Source organism: Anneissia japonica, unplaced genomic scaffold, assembly GCF_011630105.1.
Source record: "Anneissia japonica isolate Jap-2015-1 unplaced genomic scaffold, ASM1163010v1 scaffold287945_len1679841_cov205, whole genome shotgun sequence".
NCBI lineage: Eukaryota > Metazoa > Echinodermata > Crinoidea > Comatulida > Comatulidae > Anneissia > Anneissia japonica.
The window spans coordinates 1,137,827-1,155,490 of NW_022753015.1; the positions used below are offsets into that span (position 1 = coordinate 1,137,827).

A 17,664-nucleotide genomic window follows, 5' to 3' on the forward strand; every position below is an offset into this window, starting at 1 on the left:
CTACACTCGACCTGTCTCTTATACACATCTAGATGTGTATAAGAGACAGATATATGTGGAGACGTAGGACTTACGATATGCCTACTGAACTATGGGAATACGTGAGATAGGTAACATTGGAATGGGCATGGAAAGTGCCACTAGGCTACCAGCTAGGAATAATGATACAGACTTAAAACCCACTACCTACAGTAATTTTGACTGATAAAATACATTTATAATGCCATTCATTCTTGTAATTAACATATCAATCTCTGTCAATTACTACAATAATTAACCGGTTGTATACAGGACTCATACAAGCTGATGGTGGTGATGGAACTACTGGGCACGGAGGAGCTAGCGGTGGCAGCATTCTCATATTATGTTCCCAGCTTCATGGGTCAGGTACTATCCAAGCTAATGGTGGCAAAGGTGAGTTTTCTATATAAATCAGTTCTTTACTACTTACAACAAGATAGTATCTATACTCAAAGATAATAATCATCTACTTCAAAAGAATGGTCAAAGGCTAATGTCAGGGCTGAGCAGGTTAGAAATATTGTTTTATATTACTGTGTGTCAACTTAAACCTTATTATCTATGTAATGTATCTATTTAGTGGCAGTTTGGGCTTTCAATCATAAGGTTGGGGTTTCGAGTCTCCGCTGTGCAGATTCGCTTGTGTCCTCGGGCAAGGCACTTTAGCTACATTGCTTCAGTCCACCCAGCTGTATCAATGGGTACCAGCAAACTGCTGGGGACTAACCTGCGATGGACTAGGGTCGTCTCTTATACACATCTGCTTGCTGAGCACTTTCGTGTTAAATATATTTTATTGGGCCGAAAGTTGGGCCGATTGAGACAACACTGTTGTAGGGGGTCCGGGGCATTCCCCCACAAAATTTTTGTGTTCTAGACGCCCGAACATAACATTTGAGGCATTCTGGGCTATCATTTTTTTCTTTTTCTCTCTTTTTTTCTTCTTTTTTTTTTACCTGGCCGGGCCGGAGTCCCCCTGTCTCTTTCCCCCCCCCCCCAAATCCGCCCTCTGAGTGTCCCGTTCAGGGGGAGTACAACTCTCATCCGCTTCACACTACAGAAACTGGTGATGAGCTCCAGCCCTATGAGCCCCAGTGGCTCGGAAAGGATTTAGTTAGTAGTTTAGTATCTATTTAATGATGAGGTCGATCCGCTCAAGTTACCTCGGCATTGCCAAACACTGGTTAGCATCAATCACCTTGCGTGGAAGCTGGGCTTGCACGCTGGCCAGACCGCTTCCAGTCCGGCGACCAGAATTTGATACACCCTCCCCCAGGCCTGTGGCCGATCCGCACTGGTCGGTTCAGACCAGCCAACCAGGCCAAACGATCTGCCCAAGTTGGCTATGTCTGTTGCGGCCGGAATATATAAATAACATTCTAAAATCTGCATCTAAATCCGATCAGCATCCAAAAACCGAGATACGTATAACATTGTTAATGTGTTAAAATTTGAATTAAATCGCTCCAGTAGTTTTCTCTGTTATGTGCCTGGAAGCACACACACACACAGATGTGCACTATTGCAATACCTTCCCATCTCCTTCGGAAAGGCGGTAATTACAGAACGAACTATATGTATTGATGATTGAATCATCTCAATTGTTACACTGAAGTGGAAATCACATTCTTCCAAAAATGGTTTTGAAAAATCGATACATTTCTTTCTTATCTCTCTTCTACATGCTTAAGCATACGTTGAAACTTTTATTACGTCACCGATATTTTAATTTAAATGATTAAATAAATAAACAATATTAATTCCACAGGTTCTCCCAATAGTGGAGGAGGCGGCAGCGGAGGTCGGATTGCTGTTTATAATCATAACAGTACATTTGAGGGACTTGTTACCTCTTTTGGGGGTAGTAGTTCATCTTGGGAAGCTGGAGCAGCTGGAACGATTTACATTTCATCATCGTCTGACCCAGCCAGTTCAAATCTCATTATTGACAACAATGGGCAATTTCCAAATGAGGTATTAACAATGTTCCTAATGTAAATATACGAGATACCTTTTTAACATTGTCATAGTTGCAATATTCCATTGTTTCTCCATATTCACATTAATAATAAACCTACATTTGTTTTGGTTTGTTTACAGAATACCATCGCAAATTATGACGACTTTAGTATTCTTGGTGGAATGACATGGCTATCAGTACCTGATTTCACTGAAGAGGTTGAAGTGGGCAAGCTCACAATCAGAGGAGGTGCTCACCTGGCATTGGAACCTTCTGATAATACCATCAAAGTTGATATCCTAGAACTCAGCGGAGAACTAGTGCAAGATAGTTCCCGTTACGGAAGTCTTCATGTTGGTCCTGGACAAACAATCACAATCACAAAATCAAGGTACTACCTACCCGTCAATCTTAATGTGTACAGTGAAGGTGCTCTATATTTGCCAGAAAGAGTGATGCTACACTCGACCACAAATATTATAAGTGGAACCCTTGGTATTACTAGTGATATCTCGATCAGCTCCGGAAAGCTAATATTAAACAAAGACGCTAAGTTTCTTGATAAAAGAAATAGAGAATTTGTTTTTGAAACCATGAACATACAGGCCGGAGGGTCAGTTGAAATGACCAGTACAGACCTAAAATATAATTTGCATTTGGAAGAATTTTCTGTTGCATCGGGAGGAAGAATTTATGGACGAAACCTTGAAATAGCTGCAGCAAAGATATATATAGCTGAAGGTGCAGAAATTAATCTTGATTATGCTGGTTCTAAATTCATAAAAGATGGTATGTAAGCCTACTTTTAATTTTTGTAATAAGTTCATTGCAATTGGCCTTAATATTCTTTCAATGATAGTCTAGCTACACAAACCTAATACATTGTATATATCAAATAGGCTTATTTAGTGATGAAAGTCAACAATAAAACTATGGCACTATAATATATTATATTGTTAAAATGTGTGTTACCATTAAATATGAATCTCTATTTTTAGACAAAAATAGTACCCTTTATTTTGAATGTATAAGCCCTAGTTCTTTAATACCTAGGTATATATTGCGGAGGATCTGGTGGTAGTCATGGAGGTGTTGGTGGCAAAGGGTCTAGCAGCATTTGTACAAATCCCTCTTATGATAACATTGCATCTCCTACAATGTTTGGTCAGGCTGGAAGCTGTGAGTCTTGTAACGATGGTGATGCACCGGCCGGTGGCGGTGCTCTACACATTGCGTGCAACAACCTAAACAATAAAGGAAGAATATCGGCACGGTAATAAAAAGAATTGTAATAACACGGTACTCTTAAATCTTTAGAATGAAGAAAATTACATCAGAGTGCATAACTTAAGGTGATGTTTATAATAAGCATATATTTATTGTAAATTACTTGTAGTTTCACATGCATGATGTCTAACATTCAATTTGTATAAACAACTTTTTTTAAATAGTGGGCAAGATGCATCTGCTATACCACCTGCAGAACAATCTGGAGGTGGAGCTGGTGGAAGTATTTGGATTGAAGTAACTGACACTTTCATAAATTCAGGTAGGTATAATTTTGCCTTCATAGATTAAATTGTATTAAAAGTTTATTTTGTAACAAATCAGTAAAATGTATACTTATTATATATTCTTTATTATAGTTTGTTGTGACAAAATAAATATCTACAATTAAATAAATGTTCCAAATGACAACGTTATGGTATTATTACAGTGTGTCGTCAGGATTTTAGTTGTCAAAATGTGTATAGCGCCAAAATCCACAGTATTTCAATGGATTGTGATGGGGATAATGAGGATGATGATAAAAATAATGTTGATGATGAGAAAGATAACGAGGATGAATAGGTTGAGGATGAAGATATGACAATGTTGATAACAATGGTGGTGATAATGATAAATGCTATTTATATTAATAATAGTATTATAAAGAGAAATGATAATAATGTTATTATTATTATTATTATTATTATTATTATTATTCTATTGTTATATTCACTGGTTGAATTATTGAAATGTACCGGTATATAATATTGTCGTTTTCATAGGTAACATTGATGCCAGTGGTGGAAATGGGGATATGGAAGGGTCTAGTTACCGAGGTGGCGGTGGTGCTGGTGGTATAATATCAATTAATAGTGTTCAGACCATCATGAGTGTAAATCCAACGGCGTGCGGAGGCCAAGGGTATGAAAACGGTGCTGCTGGATTTGTATACCAGAAATCTGTTGCCAACGAAGAGGAAAATACAAAGGTAGAAACAAGCAAGAACAAACCAAAAAAAACTTTTTGTAATAATATTGTTATATTTATTATTAGTATATCTTGCTTATGTTTTTATTCGTATTTTTGACAGCTTGTCGTAAACAACTGTGACTTCAAATCATCCCAGTCGTCAACCCTTACGTTTGGCCCTGATATCGACTTCATTAGCATCAAGAGCCTAGATATTGCGCACGGTGGTTCATTGGTTCTAAATGATCGAGCAAACTCAGAGAATATATTGACATTTTGTTATGAATTTGTAACAGGTGACAGGTCTGGTCAGTTATATATTGGTAATCGAATACATGCATACATTTTAAGTACAGATTCGGTCTTTTGTACTAATATTCAGCACGCAGATGAAATAGATCTGCCGATATCTATAGAAATAAACGAATTAGCTCTTGTAAAATTACCTCCTAAAGTAACTCTGCGCGACGGTGTCAGAATAGAAGTTTGCGGAAGCCTTGCTGGAATGGATTCCGGAGAACTGAATGTTTTCAATGGAGGAGCATTTGAAATCAGCTATCCGGCACATTCTTATGAAGATGACATAGGTACATTTAGAATTGGACATCTGGGTATATTATACCAAGGAATAATGAAAGGTTCACTAATTTGCAGAAATGAACACAACAGCCCAATGGTCATCGATGCAGACACATGGAAAATAGGTTATGGGTCACAATTTACAAATAACACATTTGTGATTTCACCCAATACTAACCTTATACTTCCAGCTGTTGAAGATCCTTTAGAGATTACGGACTGTTTGAAAAACAAAACTCTTCATCTCAACGAGCATCAGTCTTGCTATTTATCAAATGATGTTCATATATATGATGAAATAACATTAGATGCTGGAGCCGAGATAATTGTTAGGCAAGGTGACTGTACGAATCACACATTCTCTTTATTTGTTGGAAATTTAAGTTTAGATTTTGGTGCTACAATCAATGCAAAAGGTAAAGGGCAACCTTCGACTGAGGTACATGCCTCGCGCGGAGGTAGCCATGGAGGACTGGGTGGAGGCCAAACAGATTCCAACTACTTGTATGGCAGTATACCGCAACCAATGGAGTGTGGTCAAGCAGGTAATGGAGGGAATGGAGGTGGACAGATTAAGATCAACGTTATTGACACCTTTCACTTGGATGGCGTGGTTGATGCAGGCGGTGCTGATTCACATTCTACCGGAGGAGGCAGTGGAGGTAGTATTTACATCACAGCTCATACATTAACTGGACATGGAAAACTTCAGTCTATTGGGGGGTCAGGTCAGTCCAACTCAGGAGGCGGTGGTGGGCGAATTGCTGTTCATGTGTCGGAAATGAAAACGTTCTTTGGTGAAATGGATGCTAAAGGAAGAGCTGGTGGATCAGCTGGTACAATTTTCATTCAGGAAAAATCCAATACAGACACTCACACTAAGCTTATAGTGAATGGACCTTGTGATCAGCCAACAGTGGTATCATCTTCATTACTTGAAAACATAACTGCCCTAAGTGAAATGCACATAAACGCATCTGCGCATATAAAAATTTCCACGGACCTGGAAGTAAACACTTTGTATAGTGATTCATCTGGCGTAATGGACATCACAGGGGCATCAGTAGTATCAATCACTGAGTTTGGTGACAGTGTAAGAGGAGCAAAATGTAGTTTCAATGTAATGTCTGATTGCACACTGCATATGCTTACAGACATGGACCTTATAAACGGGGGAGAAATATTATCATTAGTTGTTGATGGCCTTCTTAGCAGTAGCAAAGTATCAGTTGGTAAAAGTTGTTCGGCCAGAATTGGATCTACCGGTCAAATTCAAGCAGATTACATTTATTTAGGTGATCATGCCCGCATGGATGTATCTCCCGGTGGAAGTATTGGCCAAATGGAATCTCCTGGAGAATTTCAATTTGAAGAAGTGTTCTTGGCTGCTTCTTCGATTTTGACATTTAACGATGAAGTAGTTAAAGTAGAATGCAGTGCTTTAACTCTTTCGTATGGATCATTGATTCAAGGTGGAGAACGTCTTAAAAGAATTCTGTTTATGGTAAATACAGCAAAAATTGAAACGGGAGCAAAAATAGATGTTAACGAACGTGGAAATGTGAGTGGAATTGGAACGCCTGGCAACACTGCATCAGGTGCTAGCTATGGAGGTGTTGGAGGTGTAATTTCAGGAGAACCAGGTACAGCATATGGCTCATTGTCACTTCCATCGGATGTAGGAAGTGGCGTTGAAGGGTCAAGGGGTGGGGGTGTTTTACAGATGTTTGTCAGTGGAGTGTTGACACTTGATGGTGTATTGACAGCAACAGGACAAGCTGCACAGTCTCTGTTATCGGGAGGAGCAGCCGGTGGTAGTGTGTATGTAAAATGTTTCAGCATATATGGTAATGGATATATCAGTGCCAATGGAGGTGATGCTTCTGAAAATAGTGGTGGAGGAGGAAGTGGTGGGCGAATTGCAATCGAGTCAAACAATATCAATGACTTTCATGGTGTTTTGACAGCTATTGGTGGAAATGGAAAACATGTTGGAGCTGCAGGATCCATTTATACTCAAACATATGGTGTAGGAGCAGTATTGGAAATTGAAATTACCGTAGATAACAATAACAGATTTACTGAATTTAATACAATACTACCGCTTGTAAACAACGAAATTGACTTTAAACTCAATTGTATTAGACACGGAAGAGTGGAATTTCTGACTAATACTAATCAGCTTGTTACAATAACCGATTTGATAGGTGACAGAACTGGTTTTATTTTGGTAAAATCTAATCAAGTTTTATCAATTGCTGAGGATAAAGGAGCGGTCGAACCGTATTCTATGACAACAGCGTTGTATGTAGAAAAGAGTGGTCAAGTAAACCTTGCTGGTAGTGTCAACTTCCAGTCAATCACGCCAGATCAAGTTTCTCTTCATCTTATGGGTGTATTGCATGGTGTAACTAATTTTAGAATTGGAACAAATTCAAAGGTTATTATAACAAATGATGCAAGTACAGCAGGTAAACGATTCAAAGATCCTTCTGGTGAATTTACATTTGATGAACTTCATGTCTACGGATCTGGATCATTAAAATTATTCAACAATGGTACAAAGATAACTCTAAATATTCTGAAGGTTATTCACCTTCGATATATGGCTATATTGCAATCAGATTGGCTACAACTGGATGCAGAAAGTGTAGAGATTGATTTCGGTGGAAGTTTGACTAGTGACGGTGGAGGTTACACATCTAACAATGGACCTGGTCGTGGACAATGGGAATCAGGCAGTGGTTCTGGTGGAAGCTATGGAGGTTGCGGAGGAAAAGGAAAATCTGGTGTGGAACCATCAACCTGTTCATATGGAAGTCTGTATAACATATACGAACGAGGTAGTGGTGGCGGTAGTCAAGATGGAACATCTGGAGGTGCCGGTGGTGGTATAATTACACTTCATGTCGGTAATCTTCGGGTAGATGGTACGATCAGTTCTAGTGGAACAAATGGTATAAATTATTCAGGTGGTGGAAGTGGTGGATCTGTCATTCTCAATATCAAGTATTCATTCATTGGATCAGGATATATCAATGTGGTAGGTGGAGACGGTGGTATCAGTGGAGGTGGAGCCGGAGGAGGTGGACGTATAGTTACCCAGGAGGAATCCACGTCACTTTTCATTGGGTCATTTTTGGTTCATGGTGGATCGAATCATCAAAGCCAAAGTCATCCAGGTGGATCCGGAACATATTACAAAATTGAGATTATCGATCGTTTGAAGTCAACTTCGCTTTTCATAGATAATTCCAAAATAAATCAGGATGGTGAAATTCCTACCACACTTCTTAATGAGACTGAAATTCTTGAACACGAATTTGATGAACTTCATGTCAAAGGTTACCTTCATTTACAAGTATCAGGTGAAAACGTAACTGTCATTGCTAATCGGTTATATTGTGATAAGGATAGTGTTATTTTGATCCATGATACTATGAAACTTGGAGTGAACGAGCAGTTGAATGAAACCATTATAAGATGTAGTATTCATTTGGAACAGTACGGAGAATTACGTCTCCCACCAACAGTTACTTTCACTGGACCAAATAACAATCTGTCAGGTAATGTGAAACTCATTGTAATACAAACTGTAAAGCATTCATTAATTTTATTGTCAACCAATCTGTCTAGATGTTTTGTATAGAGTATTAATAATATTTAATCATTATAGTAATTTGTACGAAACGCCACTCATGAATAACCGCTCCTCTTGAAACCTCATTAAAACCTCCATATTTGTTTTTATTAGTGTTGCCCATTTACTTGGTTTTTAAAAAGCGACTGTCTAATATACACCAGAGTTCTACTGTTCTTCATTGTATGCATTCTGCTTTATTTTTCAGGCATTCTTACAAATATATTTAATCTTATAATCGGTGCAAACCAGAAAGTAACACTCTCTCCATTTGGAAGAACATCTCTGAACATTGGTGGAAGCTATCGTGTCTCTGCACCAGGCGCTTATAAATTCGCAAGTCTACTTGTTGAAACCAATGGATGGCTGACATTACCCAAACCACCAGACAATCAAACAGACCCATTGTCAATTGATGTCTTGGAGTTAGAATATGGCGCAAGCTTTATAGCAAGCACTCTTCGAATGGAATGCAATGACATTCTAATCAATCCTGGTGGGGTATTGAATCTAATAGGTGGAGGCGAAATAGCTGATAAAGGAAAAGGTGCAGGAAGTCAGGTAAACATTATGGTGTTTAGTTGGACTATAATCTACAACAAAATAAATAAAATGTTGGTTAGTTTAGTATTACAGAATTGCATTCTAGTCTCGACAAAGTCAAAATTTGAGCAATACTTTTATTAGATATCATACAGTGGTGATCCCAGCTAGTACAGAACTTTTGCATTGTGCTGGGTTGACTCCTGGACAGATGGGCTTATCCGTAATCGTTCTGCGTTCATTGTACAACATAGATTTGAAGCAGATTGCGCTCTAGATTTCGGACGACAGCAAGGATTAAACGTCTTCACATTGAATAGACTGGAAGTTATTCCCATCTAGATCGTCGTGCAAAAATAATTGGGATACTGCACCCCTCTTGGAATATCAGCACTACATTTAGAATTTTTTTTTTAATGTGGTTGTGCTTCGCCCACTAAATATCAAATCTTAAAATTTAAATATAATCAAGATCCTCATTAGAGCATTTAAGTGTACCATGATTTAAAATAACTTTAGTAAGATCCTTGTAACCAACAGACACTGAGCTATGCCTATTTTAAGTTCTGTATATATCTAAATTAACAAAATACACCTTTTTTTTCGTTTATTCTATTGTTTGAAAATAATTATGAAGTCTGTATTCCTGTTAAATTTCATTTATCTTGGAATTTAGTCTGGAGTTAGAGGTACTGGAGCTGGTTATGGTGGTTATGGAGGTTACTCGAAGATCGATGGCAATCAGGGTGGCGTATGGTACGGATCAACTGAATACCCAACTCTTTCAGGCAGTGGTGGTGGTACTGGATCTACAGGTTCCGGAGGTGCGGGTGGAGGTTATCTTCATCTAACAATTATCGGCAATCTTCTGTTACAAGGTAAAGAATGACAGAACACCACCTGAAGGACCCTACTGAAAATACGGACTTTGGAGGCCTATTGTTAATGTATTTTACCATACTAAGCATACCATGTTGCATCTGTATTGGAGACGTGTAATATACATACAGTATTGTTTAAATAACAAAAAGTGATTTTAAAATCCAGTACCATTTATAACGTGTTTTATATTTAAGGAACCGTTGTCGTTGATGGAGCTGAAGGTACAGAAGACAGTGGCGGTGGAAGTGGAGGAGGAGTGTATATTGCAGCTGCTGATATCAAAGGAACTGGTAGATTGTCCGCCAACGGCGGTGGTAGTTCTGGAAATGGTGGAGGCGGTGCTGGTGGACGAATAGCACTTCATGTTCAAGATGAGTGAGTCCCAATACTTTTGCATTTTTTAATTACTGTTATAGTTTTTCGACCACCTTAGGGACAACACATTTACCTTATGATGTCAGATGAAAGTAAGTTGTTTTTTTATCGGTTACTCTGTCAAAGGGAATTGGCCACAAAAATATATCTGTACTCTCTTGAAAATGATGAAAACAATGGATAACACTCCCCCCCCCCCAAATTAGCAGAATTCTTTTTCAATTACTTGACTGTAAAGGTAATACTGCTAATTGTTGTCTTCCGATACAGAAATTATCACTCCATTCTGGTTTCAATTGCAAAGTAATATGGACAGAATCATCACCTATATTGTTTAATTATCAATTACCTAACAACATAGAAATTTATATATCTTCATTTATCAATTTAGGTTGGGATTTCATGGAGATATTATGTCTTACGGGAGTGGCCCAGACGATACCACCGATGTAGTGGGAGCATCAGGCTCTGTCTACATTAAAACAAAACTGGCAGGAATTCCTGAACATCGTGTGATCATCGACGGTGGAAGAGCCGGCTCTTGTCCGACATTATCAGCGACAGTTTTAACATCGAAATTTCAAGACTTCAACTTTGATAAGGTTTCAGTTAAAGGTACTAATGTGATGAATGAACACAGAATAATATACACATTTGCGTGCAACCTCTTTCAGTAAAAAATAAGTTAAAATTAGTTCCTCTTTAAAATACACATCACTATAGCAAATTTAGGAGTACTTTTATTATTGTTGCTTTGTATGATAGTGTAAACAACTAAATACTGTAAGCGGCACTAATTAACATTTTCGGCTTCAGTGCAATGCTTATTTGTGAGTAGTACCTGTCGCAAATGGTACATATTTCAGATTGTTACTGTTTGTGCATAGGCCTAATTTAAACTTTAAACTGTTTCTCAATATACAAGACACGTTAGCAACATGTATTGTCAACGGAACAAAATGTCTTTACCGTACCTTTAAAACATATAGGTTTGTGTATATTATCGTGACTCATTTTTAAAAAATCATTCCGTTTACAATTACTTAAAATAATACAAATTCACTGTTGTTTGCTTCGCACTGGCACTTATGCGTTTACGTCTGTATTTTACTCTATGTAACCTGTGTAACATCCTCTTTGGTCAAATTCCCAGGACAAATTATAAGATTAACCAATTGAAAGCCAGGAAGACATGCTGTTTTTGGCCACAGAAAAAATCAAATGCGACAAGTACGACTCTGTTCAAATTCCTGAATGCATGTTAATATTGCACGCATCTCTAAAGCTTTCCACAGAATGTATCAAAGATTTGACTGACCACACATGCTTAAAATACTGTAACAATATTATTTCTATTGGGTAATGCAATATAGCGGTACAATTTAATTTTATCTTACAGTATACCATATCATAATTTATATAATGTCGAAAAATATAGTTAATATTTTATTCATTATTCTAATATCAATATTTTAGGATGTGGATCACTTCAGTTTAACGGAAGCCATATTGATATTCACATAAGCGAACTTGCTGGTGACAAGACTGGTATGATATATGCAAATCAGATGCAGACCGCGTATTTAGGAGACTTTGAAGATGTAATGGCTCACCTTTTAACGAAGGTTAACATACATGTGGACAGTACAGCAACTGTAATCTTCCCGTATTCTCTCGTCATAGATGGCACAACTATTCAAATCGAGGGCAGGTTTGTAGCTGAAATGGTATCAATAGAAGAAAACGGATTGTTAAAGCTTCACAATATAACAACAGCTGGGAGATTAACTAAGGAAGGATTTACCGCCATTGGTGTTCCTGGTTCATTCTTATTTTCTAACTTAGTACTTAAGCGAGGATCCCAACTGGAGATAGTAAGTACAGGTTTAAAACTTACTACTGACCTGCTTGATATCAAAGGCGGAGTAACTTTGGCATATGAATTCGTAAATATTACGTCACAAACGTTCATTCTTGAGAGAAATGCGGCAATTGATGTCACTGGTATGGCTGCTGAAAACCCCACTCACCCAAGTGCGGGAGTTAACAATGGTGGTGGTGGTCATGGTGGACCTGGGGGTGTGGGCTCAGGAGTAAATCCACCAGCCCCTTCTTTTGGATCGATCTACAATCCTATTTTTCCGGGAACAAGCGGTAGCTTAGGTGCAAGGGGTGGCTCATCTATATATATATCCGGAAATTTATTGAAGATAGATGGATACATGCTTGCTAATGGAGAATCTGTGGATTCTGGTGGAGCTGGTAGTGGAGGAAGTATCATGGTCATCTGTTACAAGGAACTCCGTGGCACTGGTTTGTTAACAGCTAATGGAGGGTCTGGTAGCCAAGGTTCAGGCAGTGGAGGTGGTGGGAGGATCGCAAGCTATATTCATGGAATCAACATGTTTAGAGGTCGATATGAGGCTGCAGGCGGAAGCGGAACTGGAAGTGGTCCAGGAGGACCTGGTTCAGTCTACATAAAAACGAAAATATCGAACAGTACTACATGGTATGAAAAACTAATTATTGATAATGAAAACCTGCAGACTGTACACTATTTTACACTTGCAGAAGAATGGGAAGATGGCTTTATAGACGAGATTGATCTCAGTAACAATGTAATGTTCCATATAGAGGTCAAAGGTAACATTAACACAACATTCGACATAAGAAAGGTTGTTGGTGATGGAACTGGTTTAGTGCACATTCATCGGCAACAGACCTTAACTGTTGAGCGTCAGGGGGGAGGGAATAATACAGCTAGTAAGACTTATATCAACATCATGGTTGACGAAGGTGGAACGTTAATAATGTCTTCAAAGACACAACTTCTTGGCATTGGAAACGCACATAGGGCATTGGATCTCTCTGGAAAGCTAGTTGGAGTAATTGAACTGATACTTGCAGAAGATAGGATTATGAAAGTTAGCCAAACTGCACAAACAGTTGAGTTTTCAGACACAGGTAACGCATCATTTTCAAACAAAGGAGAGTTCACGTTTGGCTCTGTACAAATGTTTAGTGGGAGTCAATGGATATTTGCCGACAACATGGGGAGCTCTATTAACATTGGTCGTTTAATGGTTAAATTTTATTCAACCATTTATGCAGATTTTTATAAAGGAACGTTTTCAACATTGGATATTGAGCTCGGTGGCTTAGTGACATGTACCGGTGATGCAAGAATAAATTCAAATAATATTGACATCACTACAGGTAGTGGTGCGTACAATGCAAACGGAGATGCTGGAGCAGGGCATGGCAGTTTTGGTGGAAAGGATTCAACTGGTGCTTCCGGAGGAATACCATATGGATCTGTTTATAAACCCATTAATAAAGGAAGTCGAGGAAGTGATGATAGCGGTGGTAGGGGTGGCGGTACCATGTACGTTGAAGCTAGTTCGATCATCTTAGATGGGGAAATATCAGTCTCTGCCGGAAGCTCGATAGATGACAATCGCAGCGGAGGAAGCGGCGGAAGCATATTGATTTTTTCTACTGAAATGAAAGGATATGGAACATGTTCTGCTAATGGTGGAAATGGAAAAGGCAGAGGTGGTGGTGGATCAGGTGGAAGGATCGCCGTGTACACAAACATAACCAATGCATTTAAAGGAACGTTTATAAGTATCGGTGGTGAAGGCGCCCATGCGAATCCTGGTGGCTCAGGCACAGTATTTCTGCAAGAACCACACAACTCCGCCATCTACAAACGATTGCTCATTGACAACAGAAATAGAGATATCTTCCAATATGTAACATTAGATGAAACAAATACAGACTTTTATGAATTTGATGAGGTGCATTTGCCACGGAAATCGTCGCTACATCTATCAGAAGCCTCCAACAAGAAAGAGTTAATTATACATAAAGTTTACGGCGATCGTAGTGGATTACTACATGTGCATTTTAATCACTCATTCACAATCGAAGTGATTGAATCAGTCCCTACAGTTAGTAAACCGCCTGTTAATTTCATCGTTGATGAAAATTCTGAAATTGTATTTCCGTCAACACTCTATGTTATTGGACAAGGGCTTGATTCAAATGACGTTTCATTTGACCTCAATGGACGTTTGACTAATGTCGCACATTTATTTATAAATCAACAGTCTACAGTTCAATTTATGGAGTATGCACATACAGCCATGTTTAGAAATGGAAAATATAATCTAATTGATGAGCCTGGTGAATTTACATTTGCCACACTACAATTACTCAGTGAATCAGCAATGAAGTTTTCCCCAGATGTTGGTATGAAATGTAGTGTTACTGAAATCGACGCTAAATACGCTGCTGTTATATCTGCCGAATATATTGAAATTCTTACATCAAGAATAAACCTTGAGGAAGGAGCAATTCTGACATGCTCTGCCGAGGACAGACCCATGGATAGTCTTTCTGCAACCTTCGGTAAAGGAACCGATGGAGCTGTGGGTGCGGGTGCTGGACATGCCAGCAAGGGAGGAGATGGATACGCATCATCTAACATTATTACTGGTGGCCTCTATTATGGTTCGTATAAAGCAACAGCAACTAGGGGTAGTGATGGAGGACGTGGATCATCGGATACAGTTGGTGAAGGAGGAGGATACGTTAATATGACTGTAGCAGGAAAATTCCACTTAGATGGCATGATCAAAGCAGATGGCTCTCGGGATACAAATGGTAATGGAGGTGGAGGAAGTGGTGGTGGAATATCTGTGTCAGCAGTAGAAATGGAAGGTCATGGAACTATTACCTCTCATGGAGGTGATGGCAATGAGAACGGCTCCGGTGGTGGTTCAGGTGGGCGTATAAGTATCATCACGGAATTAATCAATCATTTTGAAGGTGAATACAAAGCATACGGAGGAACAAGTGGCCCAAATGGAGTTGAAACATCTGCTGGTGGGCCAGGCACAGTTTATCTTCAAGATACACGAACTTATAAACAATATACTCAGTTATTAGTAGATAATCAGCGACGCTCATGGGATATATACCACACTGTTGATGAAGCTGGAGTAACCGAATATGAGTTTGATGAAGTTCATCTCACAAAAAATGCTTCATTGCAGATCACTAATAACATGAAAGCAGTATCAATGGTCATCCATCATCTTCATGGTGACCTTTCCGGACGAATACATATGCATGCAAACCAGACATATGTAATCGAAGTTCAAGAAACAAGGAAAACTGTCTTAAAGGCACCGGTAAATTTTAAAATAGATCCTGGAGCTATAGCCAATTTAGCAACAACTGTGGACATCATTGGAAGAGGTGTTCCTGCTTTTTACTGGAACGGACAGCTTCTAGGGGTACATAATCTTCGAATTGCTTACGAACGAGAAATAATCATTGGTACGTATGCACACACTGCCTTAGTTGTTTCAGAAAACGTGGAAACAGAAGAACCAGGGACATTTAAATTCTCCGACCTTGAATTTGGATCCGATTCGAGTGTTTCATTCCCACCACCCATTGGTATCAAATTCCAAGTAGGATACTTGGTAAGTTTACACATATTGTGAGTATTGATATGTATTTTTTACAGTAAATCGAATGTGATATTGATATACTTTATTCTGATGTACGCTATTTGATGGAGCATAGATAATTTTAATAATTAAAATCTTGAATAAAATTATATGAATAAGACTGTTTAAATAATGCCAATAAACCCATTATTTTCAATACTGTAAATAAGTAATTCAATTTAATTTTTTAAACTATACTGTATGAAAATTAACTGAAGAAGACCAATATTTCCCTACAATATACAAAAAAAACCGCAAGTGCTAAAAGTTACATATCAATTTATTATTATATTTTGTGTTTCACATCGTAGGATATGAAGTCAAATTCAGAATTCTCGGCTGAATTCTTTGAAATTTACGCAACTGATTTTTACTTGGAACCTGGTGCTCATCTAAATTGTCAAGGAAGAGGTCCTGTTGGTAGTTTTCTTGGAACAGCTGACCATCCAGGTTCTGGTGCTGGGCATGCTTCCATTGGTGGAACAGGTACTAAGTTCTTATAATCTTCTAACACTACAGCAAAACTGCACTCATGTGTCGATATTGATAATGTACGCAAAGTGTTATATATTTAGTTTTTGTAATTCTCAAATATAGATCGACTTGGACAGATTGGTGGAAAGTCATATGGTTCAATTTATCGACCAATTCTTGGTGGCAGCTGTGGTGGCAGCGGTAATGGTGCGAGGGGAGGAGGTAGAATACGGATAGTAGTGGGAGCAATTCTGGATCTTGATGGAAGAATTAACGCCAATGCAAATCACGCAACCGCTAACAATATTGGAGGCGCCAGTGGAGGATCCATTTGGATAACAACAGGTTTGTGAATTATGCTCTAAACCAAAAACCAACTTTTGATGATGATTTTCTTTCTATTTTCACCATGTTTTATAATTTCTGTGTATCTAGCCCATATTCGTGGACATGGTAATGTTGAAGCTATAGGAGGTAGTGGTAAAGGTGCTGCTGGCGGGTCTGGTGGACGTATCTCCATTCACATCAATACAAAAGATGAATATCGTGGGGACCTAAACGCACTTGGAGCTGCTGGACAATCAACAGCATCTGGCGGTGGTACTGGTACCATCTACGTGGAAGAAAAAAGGAATAACACCCTCTATCGCAGATTGTATTTAGATGAAATAAATAATGCCTATCCTTGGCCTTTTATTCTGAATGAAGTTAACCCGTCCACTATGAGCGAAGAAATCCGTGAACCAAACTTCGCCGATTTTGCATTTGAAGAGCTGACGTTGCAAAATAATGTAAGTTTATTTAAATAAAGTCATCTTTTGAAAAATATAATTAATTAGGAATTTAAGTGTGCGTTTAGTCCATGGATGGGCTACGACAAAATGAATTATTTTAAAATAAACTTGTAATTTTTATGAAGTTAAAATGAAATATTTGTATTTTGAAGTAGTGGCTGTTGCTTTTTTTTAGGTAACATTTGAAATTACCGGGAACAGATCTGTGTCCATTGGTAATGTCCTTGGTGACAGGTCTAGTCTGTTCAACATACAGAAGGATCAGACTTTTTATATAGAATATTCCCAAGACGTGAACAGACGATCCGTTCCTCCAGTAAACTTTCACGTTAACCAGCAAGGTGATGTATATCTTCCTGCAGACTTCCGGATAATTGGGAACAAAGATCCACCATTCATTCTAAATGGACGAATGACTGGTGTTTATAACCTCACCGTGGCTGATGGTAAAGAGTTAGTAATAGGTCCGAATGCAACTACTATACAAATCAACAATGGCTCGTACACATCCGAGCCAGAGGAAGGTAGGATATGCCATTTGCATTTATAGAATGATTGAATACATTTAATTAGTTTGAAAGTCTAATAACGTGTATTCATTTCACAATTATGCGCATGTATGTATTGATGTATTTA

The 17,664-nt window shown here is 38.5% G+C and overlaps 1 protein-coding gene across 1 annotated transcript in view; it reads left to right on the top strand.

The window, feature by feature from the left end:
* The window catches only part of LOC117122628, a 136,909-nt gene that overhangs the window by 77,517 nt on the left and 41,728 nt on the right, over positions 1–17,664 (top strand). The window contains exons 69-84 of the mRNA XM_033268293.1: positions 292–414; positions 1,790–1,995; positions 2,122–2,770; positions 3,035–3,254; positions 3,433–3,530; positions 4,033–4,238; positions 4,341–8,364; positions 8,647–8,999; positions 9,658–9,859; positions 10,058–10,238; positions 10,630–10,853; positions 11,715–15,733; positions 16,072–16,246; positions 16,358–16,579; positions 16,670–17,025; positions 17,204–17,552. Coding sequence (XP_033124184.1) covers positions 292–414; positions 1,790–1,995; positions 2,122–2,770; positions 3,035–3,254; positions 3,433–3,530; positions 4,033–4,238; positions 4,341–8,364; positions 8,647–8,999; positions 9,658–9,859; positions 10,058–10,238; positions 10,630–10,853; positions 11,715–15,733; positions 16,072–16,246; positions 16,358–16,579; positions 16,670–17,025; positions 17,204–17,552 — 11,607 coding nt within the window. The remainder of the gene's footprint in view (positions 1–291; positions 415–1,789; positions 1,996–2,121; positions 2,771–3,034; positions 3,255–3,432; positions 3,531–4,032; positions 4,239–4,340; positions 8,365–8,646; positions 9,000–9,657; positions 9,860–10,057; positions 10,239–10,629; positions 10,854–11,714; positions 15,734–16,071; positions 16,247–16,357; positions 16,580–16,669; positions 17,026–17,203; positions 17,553–17,664) is intronic.